This window comes from Nansenia antarctica, assembly GCF_963989245.1.
Source record: "Nansenia antarctica genome assembly, chromosome: 2".
NCBI lineage: Eukaryota > Metazoa > Chordata > Actinopteri > Argentiniformes > Microstomatidae > Nansenia > Nansenia antarctica.
Genome location: NC_137675.1, coordinates 56,811,438 through 56,837,425, shown reverse-complemented (window position 1 = coordinate 56,837,425; position 25,988 = coordinate 56,811,438). Strand labels below are relative to the sequence as shown.

At 41.0% G+C, this 25,988-nt stretch overlaps 1 protein-coding gene and 1 pseudogene across 2 annotated transcripts; both read left to right on the top strand.

The window, feature by feature from the left end:
- Nucleotides 1-7,817: 7,817 nt before the first annotated feature.
- Nucleotides 7,818-8,219, top strand: pirt (phosphoinositide interacting regulator of transient receptor potential channels; the record flags this gene model as incomplete). Its single annotated transcript, XM_080522380.1, has 1 exon — nucleotides 7,818-8,219. The coding sequence occupies one exon, from the start codon at nucleotides 7,818-7,820 to the stop codon at nucleotides 8,217-8,219; it is 402 nt and encodes a 133-aa protein (XP_080378506.1).
- A 9,530-nt stretch (nucleotides 8,220-17,749) lies between these two features.
- Nucleotides 17,750-24,042, top strand: LOC308150296 (cytosolic endo-beta-N-acetylglucosaminidase-like; annotated as a pseudogene). Its single transcript has 13 exons — nucleotides 17,750-17,865; nucleotides 18,416-18,528; nucleotides 18,775-18,925; nucleotides 19,260-19,339; nucleotides 19,491-19,543; nucleotides 19,935-20,106; nucleotides 20,248-20,354; nucleotides 21,020-21,131; nucleotides 21,516-21,699; nucleotides 21,860-22,002; nucleotides 22,160-22,259; nucleotides 22,583-22,694; nucleotides 22,935-24,042. The product of its transcript is annotated as a cytosolic endo-beta-N-acetylglucosaminidase-like (transcript).
- The last annotated feature ends 1,946 nt before the right edge of the window (nucleotides 24,043-25,988 follow it).

Sequence of the window (25,988 nt, the reverse complement as noted above, 5' to 3'; positions counted from 1 at the left end):
TTATTTTCCCTCTCTACCTCAACAGGTTTTATCCAATTCTAACATCATTACGGATAATAAAATAAAATAAAAAAGTAATAAGTGACATTAATAAACATCATTGTTCTCTGCAGGCTACCTATTTGAAATAAACAATGATCCTAAATTCTCCATCCATTCTTCTTCATTCTACCAAGGAAGTGTTTGAGGTTAAACTGTTTTTGATTTATGTTCAAGTTTACAGCGATTGCCATACTTGATCCATACCTCCTGCACTCTGAAGTATTAAAAGCTGAACCTTTGGCTCATATTTTTAACATGACAATTATCTCTAGTCCTGTACCCAAAGTGGGGAAGGCAGAGTGGGGGGGCCTGAGGGGGGAGATTCCAATGGTTTGAATAACTACCACCTATCTTGAGGCTTTCTTGTTCAGCTAAAATATTGGAGTCCATGATCAATTCTAAGATGCGCCCCTTTTTAACCATAAATTGCATTTTAAATGCAGACCAGTCAGGTTTTAGGACTGGATATAGCACCGTCTCTGCTGCTTCCCTAGTTACTAATGACATTGTGATCTCTCTCTCATTGTGACCTCTTTAAGGCTTCCGATATTGTTGATCATGCCCTCCTATTGGAGAGGTTATCTGCCATCGGTTTGGATCAGTCAGCCTATAATGGTTTCAACCTGCAGGATAGGACCCAATGTATTTCAGTTGATGTTTTTTTCTCAATAACTCGAAAACCTTGTTCTGTAAGGCTTGATTCTAGGTCCACTACTGTTTACCTTTTACTTCAATAATGTTGATTTGTCCTTTAATTGTAAATGACATCTTTATGCTGATGATAGATGTTGTCCACTCCTGTGCCCAGCCCAGCAGGCCATTCTTGACCTTCAACATGGTTTTGATTCTATTCAAAGATCACTAGATGATCTTGAGCTGGAGCTGAATGAGGACATGTTTATGTTCTTCTCTAGATCCCGTAATATTGATTACATTGATCAGCATATTTGTACCCTGAGGTCCCTCAGGTCCCTTTTTCAAATGCATGTTGAAAAACTGATTAAGAAATTGAGAGTTGACATAGTTTTTTTGTATAGAAATAAGTCCTTCTTCACCTTTGAGAATAGGAGGAAGATTATCCAGGCGACACTTCTCCCGGTCCTCGGGTTGTGTAGACGGTTGTGGTAAGATATAAATCATTATGGTGTTCTAGAGATCTATTGATTGCAGTTGTTCAGATGATGGTCGTGTTATGTGGTGATTATTCAAAGATAATTCCAAGAGGATTTAAATGGCTGTGATGTTGTCACTGCCATGTTTTCAAGCCGTGCAGTCAGAATTGCACTTCATTGTCCAACTTGAGATTGCAGAGATATACTGCCCGTCTGTTCTTGCCTAGCCTCGCCTGAACTAGTGCAATACAACTAACACTTTGTGAGCTTATTCTCAAACTCCAATTTGAGGTATGACCCAAATTCAACCCTTCTCTGACCTACCAGTAAAATACAAAAAAAGACAAAGAGAAATCAAGATTCAAAGACGGTGTTACGATCAGAAATGTTCCTCAGCTTTGATTCCCAAACTCCAAGATATAGCCAAGCGAAGTGCCCAGTCTGAGTTCTATCGGAAGCTATCAACCACCTCCAATAAAGAAGCATTGATGCGAATCCACAGCGAGCTAGATACAAACAGACAATACAAACAGAGTACCGTCAGACCCACAGGGGAGTGTGGTGTGCTCTGTCTTTGCCAATTACCAGACTTAGAAAAACAAATCTGTCAGAATTTAGTCCTGGCTGAGTTATTGATCTGTTTATACGAGCCACACCTTTGCCTCTGCATGAATTAGCGGTCTCTCTCTCTCCCCGACGCCCCCCAGCAGGGGGGACACAGTTCACAGCATTGACGTCACAATAGCAGGAGGGCCAGGGACGAGCAGCTTCAGGAAACCGAATATGCCTCTCATTGATTGGTGCATATGTAGGGTATTCTTTCTTTAACAGCAATAAATAAATACATAATTAAGTGGCTTTGTGAAAAGATATGAGGGGGAGAGAGAGGGAACAAACATGACGTTGTTTTTCTGGCCCAAAGAAAGAAGCAGCGCAACAAATTCATCACGTAGAATAAATGATAACCTCAGAGCAAGCATAGGGGTACCACGGGTTGTGAATGAAGGAGTGGGAGTCTTCGATTATTGCAGCGTCTTATCCAACCTCTCTGGACTGGAGTGGATAAGAGGAATTTATGCTGCCGTTGTTGTTTGTCATCAACTCGGGAGCCAGGCTCCTCCTGTGGGCATTTCTAGCAAATGCTGCAAGTTTGCCAAGGAGAATAATTACGAGTCTACCATTCCCAAGGTCATTCATTTGTACAACTTACAGGTCTGTGGTCTGTAGTGAAATGGTTGTACTTCTTAGTACAAGTGTTTTTCATTGAATCCTATTTCTGATGGTGATTCAATGTACCTGACACTGGGGATTGTAGTGATATTTATTCAGAAGTTAGTGAGGCTCTGTCCCTCCCCCCCATCCATAAAATTATTCCAGAGGGGGAAATTCACTGATTATTAGAGTTGGTTGAGAGTCTTAGTTCTGGTGGCTTTCACCAGGTGGTGGGTGTCAACAATTCAATTGAATCCTGTCCTAATACTATGTTCACTCTCCCCTAATAGGTTTAACATACAAGGTCACCTCACTTCCGGACCACTTAATAGAGCCTCCTGTAACGCTACACTACTTACAACTGTATTGGAATGTTTACTTGGAACACAAGACGCTTACAGTAGCTTCATACCAACCGTGGTTACTGAGGGATCTGTGGTTACTGAGTGACCTGTGGTTACTGAGTGAGTGATCTGTGGTTACTGAGTGATCTGTGGTTACTGAGTGACCTGTGGTTACTGAGTGACCTGTGGTTACTGAGTGATCTGAGGTTACTGAGTGAGTGATCTGTGGTTACTGAGTGATCTGAGGTTACTGAGTGATCTGAGGTTACTGAGTGAGTGATCTGTGGTTACTGAGGGATCTGTGGTTACTGAGTGAGTGATCTGTGGTTACTGAGTGATCTGTGGTTACTGAGTGATCTGAGGTTACTGAGTGAGTGATCTGTGGTTACTGAGTGATCTGAGGTTACTGAGTGATCTGTGGTTACTGAGTGATCTGTGGTTACTGAGGGATCTGTGGTTACTGAGTGATCTGTGGTTACTGAGGGATCTATGGTTACTGAGTGATCTGAGGTTACTGAGTGAGTGATCTGTGGTTACTGAGTGATCTGAGGTTACTGAGTGATCTGTGGTTACTGAGTGAGTGATCTGTGGTTACTGAGTGAGTGATCTGTGGTTACTGAGTGATCTGTGGTTACTGAGTGAGTGATCTGAGGTTACTGAGTGAGTGATCTGTGGTTACTGAGTGATCTGAGGTTACTGAGTGATCTGTGGTTACTGAGTGATCTGAGGTTACTGAGTGAGTGATCTGAGGTTACTGAGTGAGTGATCTGTGGTTACTGATAGATAGATAGATAGATAAATACTTTATTTATCCCCGTGGGGAAATTCATTTTGCCACGCCACTCCACTAAAATCCACACATAACAACACAACACAACACAACATAAAGGACAGACAACAACACTGGGCCAGCCATGTACAGTATATAAAAAACAGTGAGATCTGATATAAAAGTGGATTAAAAGGATGGCTATAGTTATTTATATTAAAATACTAAAAAAGTGATGATGGTGATTAAAATAAATAATAAATACAGATTCAGGAGCCTTGACCCCGACTGCTACTTTAGTTTCCATTGAACAGTCTTAGTGCAGCCGGGATAAATGATTTTTTATATCGCTCCGTCCGGGAGCGGATCGTAATGAACCGCCCTCTGCGGCGGCTGCTGGTTTGCCCAGCGAGGACACTGAGTGAGTGATCTGTGGTTACTGAGGGATCTGTGGTTACTGAGTGAGTGATCTGTGGTTACTGAGTGATCTGTGGTTACTGAGTGATCTGTGGTTACTGAGTGATCTGTGGTTACTGAGTGATCTGTGGTTACTGAGTGATCTGTGGTTACTGAGTGATCTGTGGTTACTGAGTGAGTGACCTGTGGTTACTGAGTGATCTGTGGTTACTGAGTGACCTGTGGTTACTGAGTGATCTGTGGTTACTGAGTGATCTGAGGTTACTGAGTGAGTGATCTGTGGTTACTGAGTGAGTGATCTGTGGTTACTGAGGGATCTGTGGTTACTGAGTGAGGGATCTGTGGTTACTGAGTGATCTGAGGTTACTGAGTGATCTGTGGTTACTGAGTGATCTGTGGTTACTGAGTGATCTGAGGTTACTGAGTGAGTGATCTGTGGTTACTGAGTGATCTGTGGTTACTGAGTGATCTGTGGTTACTGAGTGATCTGAGGTTACTGAGTGATCTGAGGTTACTGAGGGATCTGTGGTTACTGAGTGATCTGAGGTTACTGAGTGAGTGATCTGTGGTTACTGAGTGATCTGAGGTTACTGAGTGACCTGTGGTTACTGAGTGATCTGTGGTTACTGAGTGAGTGATCTGTGGTTACTGAGTGAGTGATCTGTGGTTACTGAGTGATCTGTGGTTACTGAGTGAGTGATCTGTGGTTACTGAGGGATCTGTGGTTAATGAGATACACATTTTCAAAGACCGTTGAGTGCTGAGCATGTTTGTGTATTGTGCTGCCATTCTCCCATTCTCTCCATTGATGTATGATGACTGATGAATATTTACACAAATGCCTTGTTTTCATGCAAATGTAGTTGCAGCAAACTGAGAGATGTTCTGTGCTCTCATTGGACGCTGTGACACTGTCATTTGAAGTCTCATTGTAAAGTGACCAATGGAAAAGACTTGTTTTGCATTAAGACTTCAGCCATTATGACCAATGGCATTCTTTCTGTGTTGATTGTTGACCCATTATTGCATGACTATGCATGACAATTGCATGATTAGCATTAATTATCATGATGAACAGGATAAGTAATCACTCTTAAGACTTTATGACAAATGTGGCTAACGTTTCACATAAAATACCCCTAACAAATGACAAATTACAAAAGGGTTTCTATGACAGACCCAAGCTATATATGCAGTTGCAGATTGAGGAGTAAGGTGTTGATCCTCACTGTAAATGGTTGGGGCTTGCTATATCTGGGTCGTTAAGGGAGGAGAAATGCGGCATAAAGAACCTTTCAGCTCCATTTTTCCATAGAGCTCCCAGACAATGACATACTGCAACATATTCATGAACACTGTTTTAATTTTCAGAGTGTATTCATTAATTATTGAAAACATTCAGCGCCACGCTTCTTGGAAAGTCACAATTCTTTGAAGTGTATTCATTACTAAAAAGACTGTCTCTCTTTGCCCTTGTATCTTTTATTCACATACTTGCACATACAAACGGCCTTAGACCAGTCACCAGTCACATCTTATTTCTATTCACCCATTTGCCTGTAAATTGGCCTGTTAATTTAGTGAACTCAAAGGGAATATGCCATTTCAGCGAGTGACTACTCAAGAAAATGACATGTAAACAAATCCTTTAAGGAGGTTTGAACCCATCATAATTACATGCTGGTACATAACATGAAACAGCTCATTCATTTCTTACATAACGGTGCACACAAGTGTCATTTAAATGACAAGAGACTTTGATTGTCAAGTTTCCTTGGTTGTTGTCATACCATGGAACAAAATGTTAAATATGAAAACATGAGAAAACTCTCTGTTGAATGATTCAGAGTTACAATTTGGTAGAGAGGACATCCTCCTGGTGACTCCTGGTGCAAAATACCAGACCAAGCGCCAAGACCAGTGGTAGAAATGTTTGACCAAACAACAGAGTATAGACCAGCATTGCCCTCTGGTGGATAATCTCACCTAGTGCACACTACATATTCATCTTTCAAACTGACAACACGACATTTTTCATTATGGAATGTATAAACCGCCACGTAGGCCTACTGTTAGTGGAAGTACTACATACTTGAATTTATTTTTGACAAAAGTGGTTTAAGTTGTTTTGGGGGTTTTGTAACATGCAGATTAGGATGTTATAGTAGCCTTGTACCATAGTTTCTACGTGCACATTTTGAGGCTGTTTTGCAACAGAGACACCATTAACATACATAACCCATACTATCCTAGAATTAGATACTGTAAAACCTTATTCAAAACTTAAGCTCCACTTTTTTCCGTAACCCTCACCTTGACTCAAACACTGACACAAACCTTAAGCTTCATGACAGAGCAAGATGATTATAGTTCAATAGAGGGCCTTTTGTGCAAATGTTGTTTTTGTAAGTCGGATACTAAGCAACTCTAACGAGCCATTTTAGCTACTAACAGGCTCTTTGAGCATATTCATCGAATTAAACTGGGGAATCATATTACAAAATCAATGGTCACAAACTGTAACAGACTTTTTTTTCTAGTGAGCCTACAATGCACTGAACCAAACTAGCTGCAAGCGCCAATGGGAATATAGCATTTGAAGGAGACATGGTTTAATGGACAGACTACACATAATCACACATTAGTCATCCACCTGCAGGTAAACACAATAAAGTCATCAATAGTATAGATATCCTGGATATATTTTTCTTGCCATCCTCAAAATAACTTTCCCCTAGACTGATGATACATAGATTTGCAGTCATGCTTGAGGAGATAATGCAGTTATTACCATGCCGAAATATGACACAGAAGCACTGGGAAGTCACTTTGATGGGCGACTGTCACATCATACAGAGCCCATTTCCTATAATCAAGCTGCCCTGCCATCCTCTCTGAACTCTAATAGTCTTCCAGTAGATTGATCCTTCTCTCTCTCTTTTGGTCAGTCAAGATCTCAGGCATTTTCAACAACAGACAACGCCCAGTCTGTCTTTCAGGGGGAAAAGGTTTCACAAACCATGACAGGCATCTTCCCATGCGGTCTGGAAGCTGAGCCTGAGCTGAGTACTTGAGAGGCTTCATGAAAACTCTCCAGGGAGAGCATGGCAAGCCCCTGGCCCAGAAAGCATTATCAGCATTGATTTCCTGCAATGGCAGATGTGTGGGTTTGTATGGGATAGAAGTCAGAGGAGTCTGTTGGAGAAGTAGAGAAATAGAGGAGTGGATGTGGATGTAGATGTTGTTTTCTGGAAGGGTTGGGATCTGCAGTGCAGCTACAGGCCACACTGGCTTTTTAAATCTCTGGATGCTATCTGATTGGTAAAAAGAAGTGATCTAAGACACCTCAGGAATAGCATCAACGCAGCAAGTAACTCTCAGGTAGGTGTTCTTCGATTCTCTCTTAAGTGTTGGTCTTGAGTAGACTTGCCAAGAGCAAATATACATTCTAAAAGTTACACTGTTTGATTTAGCACTTAAGATTAGTAAGGTACTTTATAATGCAAAGAAGGATGATTCCAGTTGGAAATAATGTAAACAATAATAATTATGTAAACAAAAACAGGATTAGGATATCAGCATGTTGATATCACACAGAGATGAGAAGTCCTCAAAAGGATAGGGTGTGTCCAAGAGGCACAGTAGAGGTACAATTTCATCTCAATAGTTGTATTATATACTGTATATATGGTTTATATTCCCTAAATAACATTTTGTAGGTACTTGATTCATATATTTTTTATATATTGTGGCTGTTCTAACCTCGACCCCAAACCCTTTAATCTATCTCTTAAATCTCAATCAGAACTGTACTTTAGCCGTAATTGTCAATTATCTCTAAGATTGTGGGTCTAATCTCTAAATCATATATTTTCTATGTTCCTCCACACACCAGAATCCCAGGTGTGGAGGGGAAAGGCCATGCCTGCCAGCCCAGAGAACATCCCCCTTGGGGAGTGCAATCTCTCTCAGTCCCAGGATCAGCTCACATGCCGGACAGAGAGCACCGTGTTCAGCATGTCCCGCAGCGAGTCGCTCTGGACCACTGAGCCAGCACACAGCAACTATGAGATCTACTGGTTCCCTATCCACCTCATGTCCACTGGGGGATGTATCTTTGCGTGTGGTTTCCTCCTGAGTGGCCTGTACTTTGGTGGCTTCTGCAGGAAGGTCACCAACATCCTGGGTCCGGTGTTGTTGTCCATTGGCCTAATGGTTCTAGTGGTAGGAGTGGTGCTGATCCCCATCACCAAGGAGAACAGGAAGCAGTCCACCATGAAAAGGCCCTTCAGTTACTATAGACCTCCCCTCTATAACCTATGAAACAGACGTGGACAATGTTTGTGCTGAAGACAATTCATTCGATTCGTTACATTCTCACAGCTTTTCCAACCATTTCTTCCACTGTTATGGACTTATTCACCGAAATATTCACTGTTTATATCTGACTTGACTACTGAATAGGCATGACAAAGCATGCATTATTACTAAATAATGTACCGTAGGTTGTTTTTTGGTATTATTTACTAGCACTACAATGCAACAAAATAATGCAATCATTGATGTAGTCCATCGCTTTCAACCATATTTGAGCAGGCTGCATGTGCATTATGAGGGAAGAGATTGAGTATTGACATAATGTTTTGTGAAAGGCCATTGGTTCTTGAATAATTAAATAAATTACGTCCCAGTAAGTGCATATGCAGTTGTTGTTGTTGTTGTTGTTGTTGTTGTTGTTGTTGTTGCCCTTCCCAGCTCAGCTATAGGCCTATGCTAATTTAATCCAGTAATAGCCATTATAACGTGGCTTGGATATGCAGTAATGTTTAGTGCGAGGACATGTGAGTCTATCTTAATCACCATCATGGAGAAGGGCAAATTGTGACCAAGTCTTGGTTCCAAGGTCAGGGGACAAAGTGTAACATTACACTTTTCATATGATTTGAATGTCCTTTTCATCGAGGGAAACTCTGATTTCACTCACCCTCGAGCTAAGAGTGATGTAAAACTGGTACTAGGTCATTTATTATTTTCTCTTCAATGTATGATAAGCAAGTATAACTTATTAGGCCCAAAAAGTAGCAAACGATATTGAGAGCAATGTTATTTTTTTTTAATCAAAGGCAGATTCCCTTTATATTTTAACACAAGATCATAGTTTCACTAGGCCTACTGGAAAGGTGAATACTAATTTGACTGCCAAATGTTATGGTATCCAAAGTGCTGACACAACCTGCATCATTTGCATCAAGTAACAATGTCTACTGTGAGACAAGGACGACTACATGCTTTACTATAAATCATACAATTATTAGAGGTAGAGCCTACTGTAGGAAATAGGATGAAGTAATTATTAATAAGTTGTTATGTTGACGCCAAGTTCAGTTAAACATTGGAAGAGATGGAACTCGTTTAGTAACAAGGTGTTTGCCATTGAAAAATACACCTGGCTGGGGCCTACCTTTTCGTGGAGACGTCAGATAAGGGCGGCTCTCTTTTGTCTTTCAAAAGGTGCCATGCAGGTGTGCCCTCGGTGTGCGGGAAGAATAGAAGGAACCGAAAGACATTTCCCGTTATTTCCAGGTGATTCGGCACCAGAATGCACCTCAGATGCATAGGCGGTTGTGTGCCGTTATTTTTTCTGGCTATTGCTTTTGATGTTATCGGTTTAACCGTCCTATTCGTTGGCATATTTGCCAATTTGCAAATCGATGACAGGTTTTACGGCGATTTCCTTATTTACAGTGGTTCACTAATCATTTTCACCAGCCTGGCTTGGTGGATGATGTGGTACGTCGGAAATATACATGTATCTGAAGAAAGCTTTGGGAGAAGCATGCTGAAGAAGAAAAATAGTGTCCTGCAATTAGCCAGAAAGTTATCAGAGAGGCTATCAAAAACACTGAAAAATGAAGATCTGCGCACAAAGTGTGCTGAAGACGAGGATCAAGGACCGACACATTTACCTGCCCATGCAGCCACACGAATAACCTGGGGAAAGTCAGCCGGTTATCAGAACGGTGGTTATGATGCCAGCTTGGATGCTTTACCACAGGAGATGAAAAAAAAGAGACCAGAGATTCAGATGTCGGATGGGAAGAGCAACGTCATGGGTAATATAGAAAGACTACTCTGATAGAGTGTAAGTTTTGTAGGCCACTGTTATAACGTTTCTGACATTAAACATTACAGCTATTAGCCTATACCGTAAACACATTTCGGGTGTGGTCAATGTAATGGATTGTGTAATACGTTTATTGGCCGTAGGTTATACAATTCATAAATCCTTACTTGAATAAATAATCCCCCAATTATCAATTGTAGGCTATAATAATACGAAGGATAAGGATAATCTGAAACATTTCACATTGTCTACCAATGAACTGGAGGAGTAACTTGACCCTTTCTTGTTTGTTTTTCAAGATTCATCTTAATACTGTGATCCCAAGACTACCCGGACTACGCCACTTTCAAAGAATAACTTCATGGGACATTATTGATGGTTCTGGACGGATTAGAACACTGACGCTGAACAAGACTTGGCGGTTGGCGGCTAGACGTCACTCAGAATGCATAGGTTATTCTATGGTTTGCTATTTATTATTATTATTTATTTATTTGCCCTTTATTATTATTATTATTTGCCATATTAGATTTTTATTTGATACGGTTACTGTTTTACATTGTATAATCCAAAGTGTACCGAATGCAAAGGAGAAAGAGGTCAGGTAGCCATTTTTGTAGAAATCCTAGTGTTTTTGTCCCAATCTGAACTGCAGGTTAATGACAACAGCCAGACAAAGAAATGAAATCAACTTATCTCAACTACATTTACATTGCTGGCACAACAGACAAACAATGGTCAGACAGGTTTGACTGCACAGAAAACATTGCCCTAGCAAGCTCAGGCCTAAACCCTAACCCTGTGTCCTGAGGCATCACATTTGGTTTCGCCTGCATGTTGATGTTGACATTTGCTCCTTAAACCATAGACTAAGCAGAACAGGGTGACACTTTTATTTTTTAATGTATAACAGAATATACTGTATATGCACCATGAAGTCTCCTACACAGCAGATATACAAACATGTTCGGAAATGTTTCTCTTTGATATTGTATTGTATTATTTCATTTTGTTTAGATTTCCGTAGTTTGACCTGCCCACTAATCTAGTCCAACATGACTGATGATGTGTATCTGTAATTACCCTCAGGGCGTTGCCGGTAAAATGAATGCTAATTCAAGCCTGTTGACTCTGCTACAGGCTGTCTTTGGCTAGAGACTTTTTCACAGAGGTAATGAATGAATGAATGAATGAATGAATGAATGAAAGCTTTATTTCGAACATGTGAAAAAAGAAATAGTTATAACAACAAAAAACAAGAAAAAAACAAAACAAAACAAAAACAAGAAAAAACAAAAAAAACTATTTACTTAACATGTCCGAAAAGGAGTAGGAAGAAGCATAAGCTTATTTAATCCTACCCCTTCTCCAATACTCAGAGATTAATCATTAATAATCTGCAGTTAACTTCAATATTAATATAATATTTTTAAAATTAAATCAAATGTATTTAAGTATTTACATATTTACCAACAATAGAAAACAGATAATGTAAATAAACAAATAATCTGTGAAAACAACTGGTAAAGGTTAGCTCCCATGACAGCCTGACTTGTCATACAAGGTACTAGGAGGAAGTTTCCATTGCACTAGTTCCTCTTTAGTCATAATCACAAGGGTGTCATTGTTGTGATTATCTTTGAAGCATGAAAGAGTAAAACACCTGCGTGTGTGGCATGCAGGTAGTGAGCCTACTTCCAAGCTATTGTAAATGTAAACTGCTGATACAATCATTGACATATACGGTATCTTCTATTCATAGTTCAGTGAAGAAAGAAGTTTTCTTGCATAACCTGTTCATAATAGATGCTACATAGATATAGCCCTACATTACACTGGTCACATTATCAGCATACTTTATGATCAAATTCAAGATACTCCTGTCTCACACAATGGCAAAATGTTAATATGTGATTCGCACATTTACATCCGATGATCCTGAGGATGATCTCCCTACTGTACATATGAAATTAAACAACACAATGTCCCATTTCAACACGGAAATACATAAAAAACATCCAACATCCAAAAACATTGATGTTGAAAGGGAGAGTCAGGTTTGCTAAGGAATGAGGTTTGACCAAGGGGCTTGAGTTGTTAATGGGATAGAGCAGTACAACCCGTTGTTTTGGTTTGATACCAGTCTTGCCACTGTCTTTGTCCTGCAATGATAGAAATGCAGGGCGTGCTGCTCGAAATCTGAAGAATGCATCCACGTTTTAAAAAGGTTTGTGCCGGAAAGCGCTCCTACCATTCCCTTCGAATCGTCAACCAACAGCAACCCAGTCATTGTCTGTGTCCTTGCCATGGATTGCGTCCAGAAAAGCGGCCGCTGCATCTTCTTCTTGGTCTTGGCTATTATTTTTGACGTTGTTGGTATCATCCTCTTTTTGCTGGGGATCTTCGCACCGTTCAATTTCTGGGACTTCTTTGTGCTGTCCGGGCCCTTGCTTCTATTCCTCAGCCTGATCTTCTGGATATTTTGGTACATGGGGGGCCTCACCGTCCCTTACGAGGAGCTGATCCTGCCCAAGTGAGACAAACAAGCATGGGTGAGAGTGGACTGTGACGTCCCTGGTCAACCTGGAAGAGGATTAACCGCTCGAGCCTCACAGCATCAGGGACTTGACAGGATTCAGAGTGTTTGACCAAGTTTCTCAGTGGATTGTGAAACTTAGGCCCATACACTTTTCATAAGGTTTGTGTTTCAGTTTAGAATGTGGCCACGTTACAATGATGATTAGCTGAAGTCATGACATGCCTGTAGGTTTTCTAAAAATACATATTTTCTTGTGTTTAGGAACTTGTCGGACCCTGGAGAAAACTCAGAAATGAACAATTTATGCACTTTATTCTACCCTTTGTCGTGTGGATAACACTGAGTGGCCGGATGGCCAGGATGTCATCGGTCCTGGCACTATTTTTAATACTGCATAAGCACATATATAATATGCTGTTCAGCCTATATGCTATGTTACGGTTATGTGTCATCTACTGTGGTAATGTCAATAAATAAACTCTTAGAAAGAGAGACGCTTCAAATGTTCAGATACAGTATGTCTCAATGTATTGATGAATGTACTGTTCCTTGACTCTGTTTGACACTAAAAACCAGTCAAACTGGCAGGGTTGGTTTTGCTTGAGGATTTTACAGTAAGATACACCCAACCAAGAGACAAACAACTAGAGCAAATAACCCACCTCTATTGTTCATTCTGTAAAGACAGCGACAGAAGCAATAGGTAGCTCAAAACCAGAGGAACAAGTGCATTGTTAAGCCAAAATTACCTTTAGCATTTACTGTGTGTGTGTGTGTGTGTGTGTGTGTGTGTGTGTGTGTGTGTGTGTGTGTGTGTGCGTGCGTGCGTGCGTGCGTGCGTGCGTGCGTGCGTGCGTGCGTGCATGTGTGTGTGCGTGCATGCGTGCGTGGGTTCCCTTTACTTTAGTCACTCTTTAGGTTTTCAGCCAAAGCAGAACAGACTCTATCCCCTGCCTCCTGCCCCCAGTTCTTTGGCATGCCTTAATCAGCACTCTGGGCACCATTAGCTCTCTCAGACGCCCTCATGGACAGTGTTATTAATGTGTACATTTGCCTTCTGCCCCGGCTAGAGGAAGTGAGAGGCATTAGGCATTAGTGCTCTCTCCAGAAATGGTGGGATGGAAACCGTGCGGCTCAGGCCCTCAGGGGACACCAGATTTCCTGTTAATGCCGAATTTCAGGTCGTCATGGCTGCGTTAGTCGTAAACATCAGAGTAGAACATTTAACATTATCACTCCACATTCATGTAGCACAACATGAGTCCTTGCCCTAAGCATGTTGGAGGAGAGATTGTTCTTTTTAGCAATTTTGACTTGTTCCATCGTCTTATCACACTCTTTTATAAATGAACCCAAGTGAGGCATGTGTGATGCAACAGCTGTTAATAAACTGTATGCTAATCAGATGCATGACGAAACCTAAACAATATCTCTAGAACAATTGCTCTATAATTCCCTATTTTCATTTAATTAAATAACACTCATGATAGTCATCAACAGAGCAGTATAAGTATAGTATTGTATACATTTACATTACTTTACATTACTTGTCTGCCTTCACCCTTGAACACAATCAGTGACATTTGAAATGCAAAGAGCTTTAATTTCCCATTGGGATGATGAGGTTTTCTTTTTGGCTGCAACATCAGATTTTTGACTGGATTTCCTAAATGGGTAAAGAGCTTTTGAATGCAATTACGATCCAAGAGTTTCACATATAGATTTCTAAACCCCTGCATTTAACAACCCTGGCTCGCTACATAGACATGTAGACATATATGTGTCTCTTACATACTTTGGCTAAACTGTTTATTACTACACTAGACCAAGTGTGTGTGAAGTTTATCCGTCTATCACCTGGTGCAAATAAACTTCCTGATAGCGGTGTTACTGCAGTGATACAGTGTCACTGTTTTATCACATCATGTTAGAACTGAAAGGCCGTCCCTCTCCTCTCCTTCCTTTTTTTTTTTTTGTAGTAAATCCATTCGTTCAGGGCTGTCAAACTTGTTTTGGTGGCAGACCGCATTGGACCAAATGCAATCTCACACGGGCCGGAATTTAAAAAATTATGTTAGTAAAACTAAACTAATGTCCACTGCTGTGTGCACCGGTGCCTCATATGGTTACAACAAAGTAAGTACTTCATGCATTAATTAATAATTAATTTACTATACTTAATTTACATTTTTAATGTAACTTAATTACAAGCAATAATAAGAAATAATAAAAATGTATATTACATTTACCTTACCAAGTAAAATAAATAGTTGTAAGTAGGTTTTCATATCCTCAAATAATGAGAGGGAGTGGTAGGGATTACAAATTGAAATAATAAAAAAGAAAACATTATGCAAGCAATACTTTCTGATAGAACTTAATTGCTATCTTTCCATTTCAAAGTTGATCTATCCAACACAAAAGGTGCATGTCTCCCTCTAGTGGTTGTTGAAGTTGATGCATTATTTATATGTTCCTACATCCTTTCCTCCTCAGCCCAATTATATTTCTCCTCCTTATCCCCAAAGTGTGAACAAGTTCCCTCTAGTATTTGAAAGCATTGGATTGATGTGAGATTGGGCTAGACTGAGTTACCATATTACACTGAAATGTGGATTGAATGAGTGCATATATCAGAGAACAGGGGGAGAAACAGGATTGGGCTCTCTTTTACTATCTACCAGAAACTCCTTTGACAGTAGGCTAATGATTTCAAATAACTCCTGGTTGGTCCACTGCCATACTGCTTATTCTGATCCTTTATTTTGGGTTAACTAACATGAAGGACGGGAGGATATGGACAAGAAGTTCAAGTTCAAGACTTTATTGTTATTTCAACCACACATGGTTGTTGGGAATTTGCTTCAGTGCAGCTCATAGACAAACAAGACCATACATAACCATATTACCTACATACATCCATACAATCGAAGATCAAAACATCACAAGGAAAAAGCATAGAGAACCTCCAGTAAAACTGTAATATTCATTTGGAGCTGCCTTGTAGCTAATTTAAAAAAATACAAACTGCTATTGGTCTCTTGTCTGCAACCCGTCTTTTCACCAAATATAAAATGTGTTATCTGGTAAAAAAATAAAATATGTTGTCTGAGTTAAAGAAAAACATTGAAACATTGTTTGAACTATGGGCTATGTGTGTGTGTGTGTGTGTGTGTGTGTGTGTGTGTGTGTGTGTGTGTGTGTGTGTGTGTGTGTGTGTGTGTGTGTGCGCGCGTGCGCGTGTGTGTGTGTGTGCGCGTGCGCGTGTGTGTGTGTGTGTGTTAGCCTAATTGTTTTCCTAATTAACAGACAGGCTTTTGATTTGTATCAATGCTGTTTGTCACCGGGATCAGAAATTGTGTTGATATGGGGTACTGCTGCGCCGAGGTGGCCCCATTTAAAGTCCCTCATACAATATAGTAGGCTACTTGTCACAGAGGTACATTTTCTGGTGTGGTTTGTCATCTTTTGCCAAGATATGTTCGACCTGTCACCACCCCCCCAACCTTAGCCTATGTCTTACCCCTGCTTATTTGATGTCAGATGTCTATTTATGTCTATGACTATTTGTATTCTATTATTCAATTGTCACTTAATTTTGTTGTTGTTGTTTGTGGTGTGAGCTGCTGTAAACGCCTTAATTTCCACTTGGGGATCAATAAAGTATCCATCCATATCCATCCATCTATTTATCTATACACTGTCAGTCTTATGCACTGTTTACAAACAGAGAGCCTGGGACGGTCATTGATTCGACAGTGGGTGACGTCATCCCAGAAAACACATGTCTGAACGCCGCTCACAGCCAGCTAGTCGAGCGCAACAATCAGGCAGAGGCAAGAGCTAACAGTATGGACTCGGCATGAACTGTTTTGGTCAAAGAACATGTGCATCCTATGTCAACAAATATTGTTAGAATTTAGAAACTAGCTCCTCAACTATGACCTCCATGATTTAACCAAGCTGCTGCAAACATTACTGTATCCAAACCCTGGCATGGTGTCTATAGTAGACGACATCCTATGGAGAGAAATTGCACGCATGCTCATGCTGTCGTTCATCAAAACCCCATAATGCAAAATTATTTGATCATAAAAATCATAGTTATCTCTATTACATACATAGCAAAATGTCACAGCATGTCAGTCATGACAGAATTATTACAAACCCCCCTTTTAGAAATGGTAGCTACCCAGACCCACGTGATTTACTTTCCCGCGCCTTTCTTCAGCTCATGTCATCACAGGCAGTAGGGATTCCCAGAGACTTGGTTTGAAGCCGTGTTTCTTTGCAAGTAAGTAACAATAATATATATATATATATATACTAATATATCATTTGGTAGTTGACATCGCATTCGATTTGATCCATGTTTCAATTCATATTTATTGTGTACATTTTTGCAGCCAGACAGAGACAGCATTCAAGGGAGCTGAGCTAACAGCTAGCTAGCTTGCTAGGTCAGCTAACATAACAGCATGGATGAATTGGACGACGTCGATGATGTTATATTATGTTATATATGTTATGTTATGTTATATATGTTATGTTATGTTATATATACGTTATATATTATGTGTCGATTATATTATGTTAGTACTCCTCTTTTGTGTATTCCTAATGCAACACGGTGTAATACTTCGTGCGGCCACAAGATGTGAGCTTCATTATGGGCTCGCCCAAGTGATATTAACATTCTGAATTGAGTTGAGCCCACTACTTTAATTTGACAGACAGGTTGAATGGGTTAAAACTTGATATTTCCAGTTGTCTCCATTTTTGGGGCAACATTTAGTTGACCTGACTCACAAAAATTACTCACAATTTAAAGTAGTGCACTCAATTCAGAATGTTTAATTTTCTCAACTAGTCAAAGAAGATCGAAGCCTCATTAAATTAACTATTTATTACTTCTATTCTAAGGTAAGCAAATAACTATGTATTAGTTATATTTATAAATGCTGCCCTGCTTTCTTCCCACCTCATCAACATGCATGTGCAACACTGACGATAATGCAGTTTATTTTTGAGGACTTCTTTTGAAGAGCCGTCTGACAAGTACGTGTCATTAGCCGGAAGTTAATGCAACAGAAGCCTTTCCCGGTATTTTTGTACAGCTTGAGTTAACTGCTATGAAGTTGCACGATCCATCACTTGCACCTCTCTTGTTTCAGGTAAGTTTGATTCCAAAATGTCTCTAAGCGCAGTCAACTCCACGTTGTCCAGTCTGAAGACATGTCAGACTGACATCGGAACGGGTATGGACATTGTGACAAACGTGGCTATGGACCTGATAGAAACCCAGGGTAAGTTTAGAAGCTAACACAGTTAGCCAGCTAACTACAATATGGGATGGTCTGATAACTAGTTCACTTGAATGAATGAATGAATGAATGGTCTTTATTGTCATTGCTACAGTACAGGTACCAAACAACGAAATTTAGGAGGGGTGGCTCCCCTGGTGTTAGGAAAGAAAAGAAAAAAAACACTTTTAAAAACATCACAAGAAGGGAAGGAGCTGGTTTACATAAATAAAGGCTATGTACACTATCCACTATACTATACTATGAATATACATTACCATTGTATGTTTTCTATTGTAAAGTGCTTTGAGTTGCATTTCATGTACGAAAGGCGCTATATAAATAAAGTTTTACTTACTTACTTACTTACTTACTTACCATTTCCACCACTACCTCAATGGCAAGACCCCTCCATCTATCTCATCTTATCAGCAGTAATCAGGAAGTTGAGATACGCTGCCAACTTCGTCAGTCAAAAAGCTTAGTCTTAGAGATTAAGAGCCAAGAGTCATAACTGTTGATTACAGATTTTAAATAATGTAGTTGTGTATAGGAGCCGAAGACAATGCTGGTCTCAAGAAACTGGAGGTGATGATGCTGGAATGTGCCAAACTGGACAGAGAGATCAACTGCTTTGTTGGGGTGGTCGAGCAGATTACTGCAGAAGTGAGTATAGGCTCTTCCCTCACATTATGTCAATGTTCATTAGCTATTAAATGCTACCTGGTCCTACGTGTAGACAAATGCACACATTTTACACAAGCTGTGATTATCTCAGATCGTTATGTCTATTATGTGGTCCCTGCAATTTGTAACTGTTCCTCAGGAATAGTTATGTCCTCCGTGCAGAATGTGTGCATCTGGATTGCACCCGTGGCTATGATGCCCTCTTGATAGATAAATGACTTCTAGGTCAGGCAGCAGCCTGAGGCCATGTTTGGACTGAAAGCCAGGGTGAAGGACCAGTTCACAGAGATGATGGACAGCCTATCTGACACAGACCTACAAAACCACACAAAGGTGATAGCCTTCAAGGAAAGCATCAGAGATTCACTCAAACAAGGTGAGACACTAGTTCTGAGTAGACTACCATATCACGAACAAAGCAAACCAGTATACATGTAAAGATGTTACAGTGTAAGCAATGTCCATTGACAGGCTTTTTTTCATCTATCACTTAGTTTGGTAGTTATATTCATGCACAATGCTGAATTATGTATAATTTTTGTAGTACAGACTGATTGTTGTTGATGATTGTTACTTACTGTATGTGTTTTATGTGTGGACCCCAGGAAGACTAGCTAGTTGCTACGGCACTAGCTAATGGGGATCCTTAATAAAATATCAAATATCAGGCTGACACATTATGCACGCCTTGTGTTTGCCTCCTGATGTAGCTGAGAACATGGAGGAGGTGCTTGATGAGGACATTGCTGTGACACAGAGCGAAGTGAACTTCACATGTCCCCTTACTCAGGTACCATCTCTCCTGTCAATAAGATGTGGAAATTACAATTTACACTAAACCTTAGAAAATATGGTTGTTTGTTGGTAGTGTCATTGCTGAGTTTTTATGACTATGTAATGTATGCCGTTGTTATCACATTGTTGTTTTTATATCTTCAAAGGTTGCTGAAGCCCACGTGCCCAGTTTCATCTTTGACGAGTTCAGGACAGTCCTGTGAAAACCTGGATGAAAGCTTGACTATTTGTTTGTAGTTAAACTCTTCAATACTTTGACCAATAATGTCTTAATGCACTAATACAACTGTAAATAGTTAGACATTTTTATTAACGTCATGTGTTGCCAACTCTGTGTACTGTCACTTTGTGGTATGCCATATTGCTTCAAGCAACGCAACATGATAACAAAAAGCATCATAAATAATGACCAATGAACCATTTTATGACAGTCGTGCATTATTGAAGAAAACAACAGATAGATATCGAACAAACACTTGTCTCCTCTCCACTTGTTCATATCTCTCTCTCTCTCTCTCGTTCTCTCTCTCTCTCTCTCTCTCTCTCTCTCTGTCTCTCTCTGTCTCTCTCTGTCTCTCTGTGTCTCCCAGAGTGTTTTTCGATGCATGTGACGGTATCTTCACCAACTACAACTGGACAGAGACAAGTTTGGAGGGGATGAAGGCCTATTCAGCAGCCCAGGGCAGAATGGCCGACATCTATGTTGGTGTGGACGTGTTCGCCAGAGGAGAGGTGGTGGGAGGGAAGCTTGAGACCAATAAGGTAAACACTGGTGTGTGTGTGTGTGTGTGAGTGTGAGTGTGAGTGTGAGTGTGAGTGTGAGTGTGAGTGTGAGTGTGAGTGTGAGTGTGAGTGTGAGTGAGAAAACGCCAAGCTCTCTAAAACGACTCTCATCTTCCTTAGGCTCTGGAACTCATTCGTAAACATGACTTCTCCACGGCCATCTTTGCTCCAGGCTGGGTGTATGAGTCAATCCAAGACAAGACTGAGTTCCGCAAGAACCAAGACAAGTGAGCACCAACTCACATTTGAACCAATGCATTTTTGCACATTATCGTCAGGGCTGCGTTCAGGAAAGTGCAATGTGTTGATGGTTACGTCATTTATAGAGATGATATTATCCCTCTCTACACCACAAGCTTGTATTATACGCCTATTCGAGTCTTCCTTGGGCCCAACGGAATGCAATCCAACTTATCTGCTCAATTGACACTTTCTACTTGGGCAAGGGCACAAATGACACATTTGACGTTTTGAGAATGCCTTTATAATACTGGAATGGATCATGTTGATATATGTTATACTGGGGGTTCTCTGATTTGATTTGCACCCTTGGACAACGCCTATAATACAGCCCCATGTCTTTCCCAGTGACAACACCATAAAGATCCAAGGGCCTCTATGTTCTTATCTACTACTTCAAACGATCCCTCAAAACCCATCTTTTTAAACTATTTTTATTGTTGTTTTTACTGACTGTGCTTTTCTTTAGCTTTTTATTGATCTATCTATTCTTGTTCTCTCCATGGAATTTAGTGTCTTGGAGTACAGTTAAAAGCTATACAAAATAAATGTATTATTATTATTATTATTATTATTATTATTATTATTATTATTATTATTACTACTACTACTACTATGGTTGACATCCTCGTATGTCATATCCTGTTTTCAGGTTCTGGTCTCTCCTCTCTGACTTCCTGTATCTTCACCGTCCGTCCTTGCCCCTCCCCTTCATCTCGTCCTTCTGCCAGGGCTTTGGGAAGAGCGTCTTCTGGAGAGGACAGGTACCAGACAGCAGCAGTGTACACGTGGAAGAGCTAGAACACACTGTTGAATGTAGCTTTGAGAAATGACTGTGTGTGATATGTCTGGCTTTACCTATCTGATACTGGTGGATAATCAAAATACTCCCTGTGCTTTTTTATTAAACTGACATGGTCGCTTTCAGTTTTCCTCAAGGGCCAGAGTTACTCCTGATCAATTCAAGCAGCCAGGAAAAACTCCTGGCCCTATTCATTGCACTGCTCTAGCTACTGAGGTGGTGGGAGGGAAGCTTGAAACCAATAAGGTAAACACTGGTGTGTGTGTGTGTGTGTGTGTGTGTGTGTGTGTGTGTGTGTGTGTGTGTGTGTGTGTGTGTTTCCGGGTGCGTTTCCCCTTATGTGTAGATGGAGGTGCAGAGAAGCTGGTTCATCTGAATGCCCAAGAGCTGCAGCCTCTCTACTACACAGAGTCTCTGGAGGACAAGGGCTGGCTGAAGACCCGAGGCTGCCCTGAGGGTGCCTGGAACGGGGGCTGCTCTCTGCTCATAGAGGGCCTCATCCCCTCCACCCTCTCCAAGGTCTGCGCCAGGTAGGTGTGTGTTTGTGTGTACCTGTGTACCTGTGTACCTGTGTACGTATGTGTAAGTGTGTGTGTGTGTGTACACGACACGTACAGGTAGGTAGAGAGGGGGTTACTTTTCTTCAACATAACTCTCATATCTCTCTCTCTCTCTCTCTCTCTCTCTCAGTATCTTCTCTGTGCAAGTGCCCCTGGCCTTGAGGACGTTTGTGTCCTTCATCTATAAGCCATCTCCTGGGGTCACTGTCGCTCTGGAGCTGAAGACCACCGACGCTACGCTCTGCACACACAGTGGCGTCCAGGACCTATCCAGTAAGTTACTGACTGACCTCATCATCCCTCGCCCTTAATCACTGACCTCATTATTATACGCAGCTCACCCCAGACCCACACCGTGAAGTCATCATTGTTGGCCTCACACAATAAATAATTTGTGTGTGTGTGTGTGTTCGTGTTTGTGTTCGTTCAGGCGGTAGTTTTCATGCTGTACCCTTGGGTGAAGACCACAATTTGGTGAAACAGTTTATTCAGAGCTGTGGACAGTGGAATCCAGAAGGGTGGACTGTGAGGTAAGAAAAACAAAAAAACAAGGTGATAGGCTGAATAGATTTCTGCTTCTCTCTTTAGTCTTTACCCAACACGTTCTACAGCAGTGTTCAATGGAAAGAGGCTGAGTAAAGGAAGATACTAAAGGAAGAGTATTTGGACACATTGCTTAATGTTTATGCTTATCTTATTAATGCTTATCTTTTCTCTCTCTGTGTGTGTCTGTGTGTGTCTCTATGTGTGTGTGTGTGTGTGTGTGTGTGTGTGTGTGTGTGTGTGCGTGTGTCTGTGTCTGTGTCTGTGTCTGTGTCTCTGTGTCTGTGTCTGTGTGCACACATGTGTGCAGGTGTTCCTTGCTGGAGCTGACAGGCTGTGCCCTGAGGGACGTGTGTGTGAGCGTGCACAGGGAGGAAGGTGCTCAGGATACCCCCTTCGCCTGCAGGGTCGGGGAGATCATGGTGAGAGAGATGAGCCTCTAGTGCCATTATCAACCAATTCCGAGTCTTCAGTGCTGGTTTCCTGAACCAGATTGAGATTGATTTTCAGTCCAAGTGTCGATTTAATCTAGGCTCTGGAAACCAGCCCATATGATTTGTCCACCAGAGGGCTTTCTTTGGCACTGTTTTGTTCTGGCCTGTCTGGGTTTGTTAAAGTATTCATATCTTTCTTTTCCCCTCTCCCCCCCTCCATTCCCCCAGATCCTAGATGCTGAAAGTCTGTCCGTGCCCCCTCTCGCTGTCCAGAGTGTGTGTGTATATGACGTGGTGTGGTTGAATGGTGTGGGCACTTCCCCAGACTTCATCCCCCAACTCCACCTCAATGCCACCCTGCGCTGGCTCTACCCAGCCCAGTTGGTGCGCCACTTCCGGGTGTACTGGCGGCGGATGAGGGGCCCGGACCCTCGGATACCCCCCGGAAAACTGGTTCTAGTGGGTCGAGCTTATTCCCTTTTGTTTCGGGTGTCGGAGCTTGCCATTCCGGAGCCACCAGGATTAATAGAGTTTGTGGTGGAACCGGTGACCAGAGAAGGATTCCTTGTTCCAGAGACCCACTGGGGGAGACGCAGCCTTACCTATACCAAGGAGCAAACTGTCCCATCATAGAGACAAGGACTGGACTTCCTGCTTCCTGTTCCTAATGTTTCCTGTTTGTGTTGAGTAGGAGGAAATGGGAGAAATCATTTTGAAATGGAAGAGATACTAGCTGCCTGAGCTTGCCAAGTTTCAACGTGTTTTGTCACATTGTACTCTGCTGAGTGTGCCCTAAATACTATATAACAATAATGGTTTTATAAACATTTTGAGGTTTTCATGCCACCTGTTGGTAAACTCCTATCCGGCATTCTCCACTTGTCAGGACAGTACATTTGTTATTAACTGACCTGCCTGGATAAATAACGGTTACATTCAAACATTTTAAAAACATTTTAAAGACCGCCTTAGAGAACCTTCCTTTGCATCACCTCATCCTCAGTAACTGTTGTCTTATCTGCCGTACGGCTTAGGGTGAAGTTGTCTGGTTTACGGTTAGTCCTCATAGGTTGTGTGGAGGATGAACTAATCCTAGATCTTCCCTCTGCTCATACACCGTCTCTGATATTCTTTCAAGCTGAATTCCATTCCTCTTCTCTGTATCTTGTGTCACTGCTTGCTTTTTTTTGAGGAGCACTCAAAGCCTTGCAGAGCATATTTATGGAATTTCTCACTTATGCAGCTCAAGCTCAACAATTGTATGATGCAGTGTTTTTACAGAGAACTCTATTGTTCTTAAAATGAAGAGTATAACATGTATGGAAAAATAAATAAAATACCTTCAAAAGACATTCCCTAACTTGTTCCCCCCCCAAAACATCTCAAGTACAGCATTCAATGTCAATTCAGAAGATTATGCTAGACAATAGGCTAGGTGCACGATCTCACTACTTCCTGAAAGGCAACTGGTATGAACATATCCTGTCTCACTCTATTGGTTTAATTGATTAATCAGCTGTGCGGTAAACCGTTGGAACACACAGTGCACAGCTGATTAATCAATTAAACCAATAGAGTGAGACAGGATATGTTCATACCAGTTGCCTTTCAGGAAGTAGTGAGATCGTGCACCTAGCCTATTAGAAAATAGAAGTTGTATTGTTCTCATGGCTACAGTGACAAAGAAAACCATCACAATCAACATTAAGACAAGGATATTTAGAATTCCTGATAAGAGCATTATGGAGAGAATACTGACATTTAAAGGTGGAGAAGTATGCTGGACTGTGCAGCTGTAAAAAAATAAATAATAATAATAATAATATATGACTGTGGAGACAGTGAAGAATAGGTGTCAGGGTAGTGTGTGGTGGCACCTTTGTTTTTATTAAACTTGTACCAAAAAGTGTACCAAGTTTTGTGCTTTTATGAAAAAGTTAACTATTTTTTCCACATATTAACCGGACTATACCAACTAGTGGACATATTTTAGATTGGAGCAAATCGCATGTGACTAGATTATGTAAATGAGAGGTAGGTCTCCCCGAAATGTCCATGGTCGTAGTGATTACTGCGCCATTACTACCAAGATATAGTTCTCTCTCCTACCCAACTGCCTACTATACAATGAGTATGTGTACAGTATAGTAAGACATTTGTTTTACTTCCTTTGAGTCGAAAATAATGCCTGTGTATTCAATAAATAAAATATTTATAGAATTCAGTATTCTGTGAACCAATGAATGGTTCACAGAATACGTGCGCAGTGATACTCAGGGTGATACGTGCGTAGTGATACTTGCGCGGTGAGAAGCCCTATAAATAACCTGATACAATTCGTAGCAGACAGTTCCAGTTGAGAATCGAAAGAAGTCAAGTCTATGTAAGTACATCTAAGGCGTTCTATGAACAAATAGAGCTAGCTACATGATGTTTATTACCGTACATGCTGCCAGATAATCACTGTGAAAGTAATTAAAGAATATAAGCTTTTAATTGAGCCACACGAGATGGTTTCAACTAGTCCAGTTGCCAGCGAGCTAGTTAGACAGGCCGCCTGTTACGCGATGTTTCAATTTTCAATAATATTAGCCAGTTAGTAATTAATACATCTAAAGCAATGCATTTTAACTGTAGACTACAGAAGCAACGATGACTCCATTAGCTAATTTATGAACTACAAAGTGGTTGTTAGTTAGCTACGTCTGGTTTCTTGCCTCGTGCAGCACTTTGCACCAGTATGTGGTCACGACTGTGGTCACGACATGTGCTCGTGACTGTCTTTAATTGTGTTCCAAATGTACACGTGGTAGTCATGTCAAACTTTGCTATGTTAAAATTGTAGAATGAGAAGTTTAATTTGTATGTTTCTTCCAGTTCCACTCCAGTGTTAATCCAAAGCCTAATATGACGGGTCGCGCACGCGGTCAAGAGACTGGGCCACCAGGGGCGGTGTCGGTGAGTTCATTAATAATCCTTATTAATTCTGCCCACAGGATTTCGCCGTTACGCATGGCTGTACCAACATGGCTGTATGAATTTAGGCTACTGTAGGGTCTTGATGGTCAAATCTTATGTAAATGTATAAATTAAAATGTGTGATGTGAGAACCCCTGATCTTGGAGAGAGCAACAGCAAGACACAATAATTTGGGCAAGGGTGATCACAAAATGTCAGAGGTTTTCCGGTATGAAGATTTTATAAATTGTGTAGTGTATCCTCGATATAAATATAATAGGATGAGAATGGATCAGCCTAAATAATCCTATGATGGCATCTCTG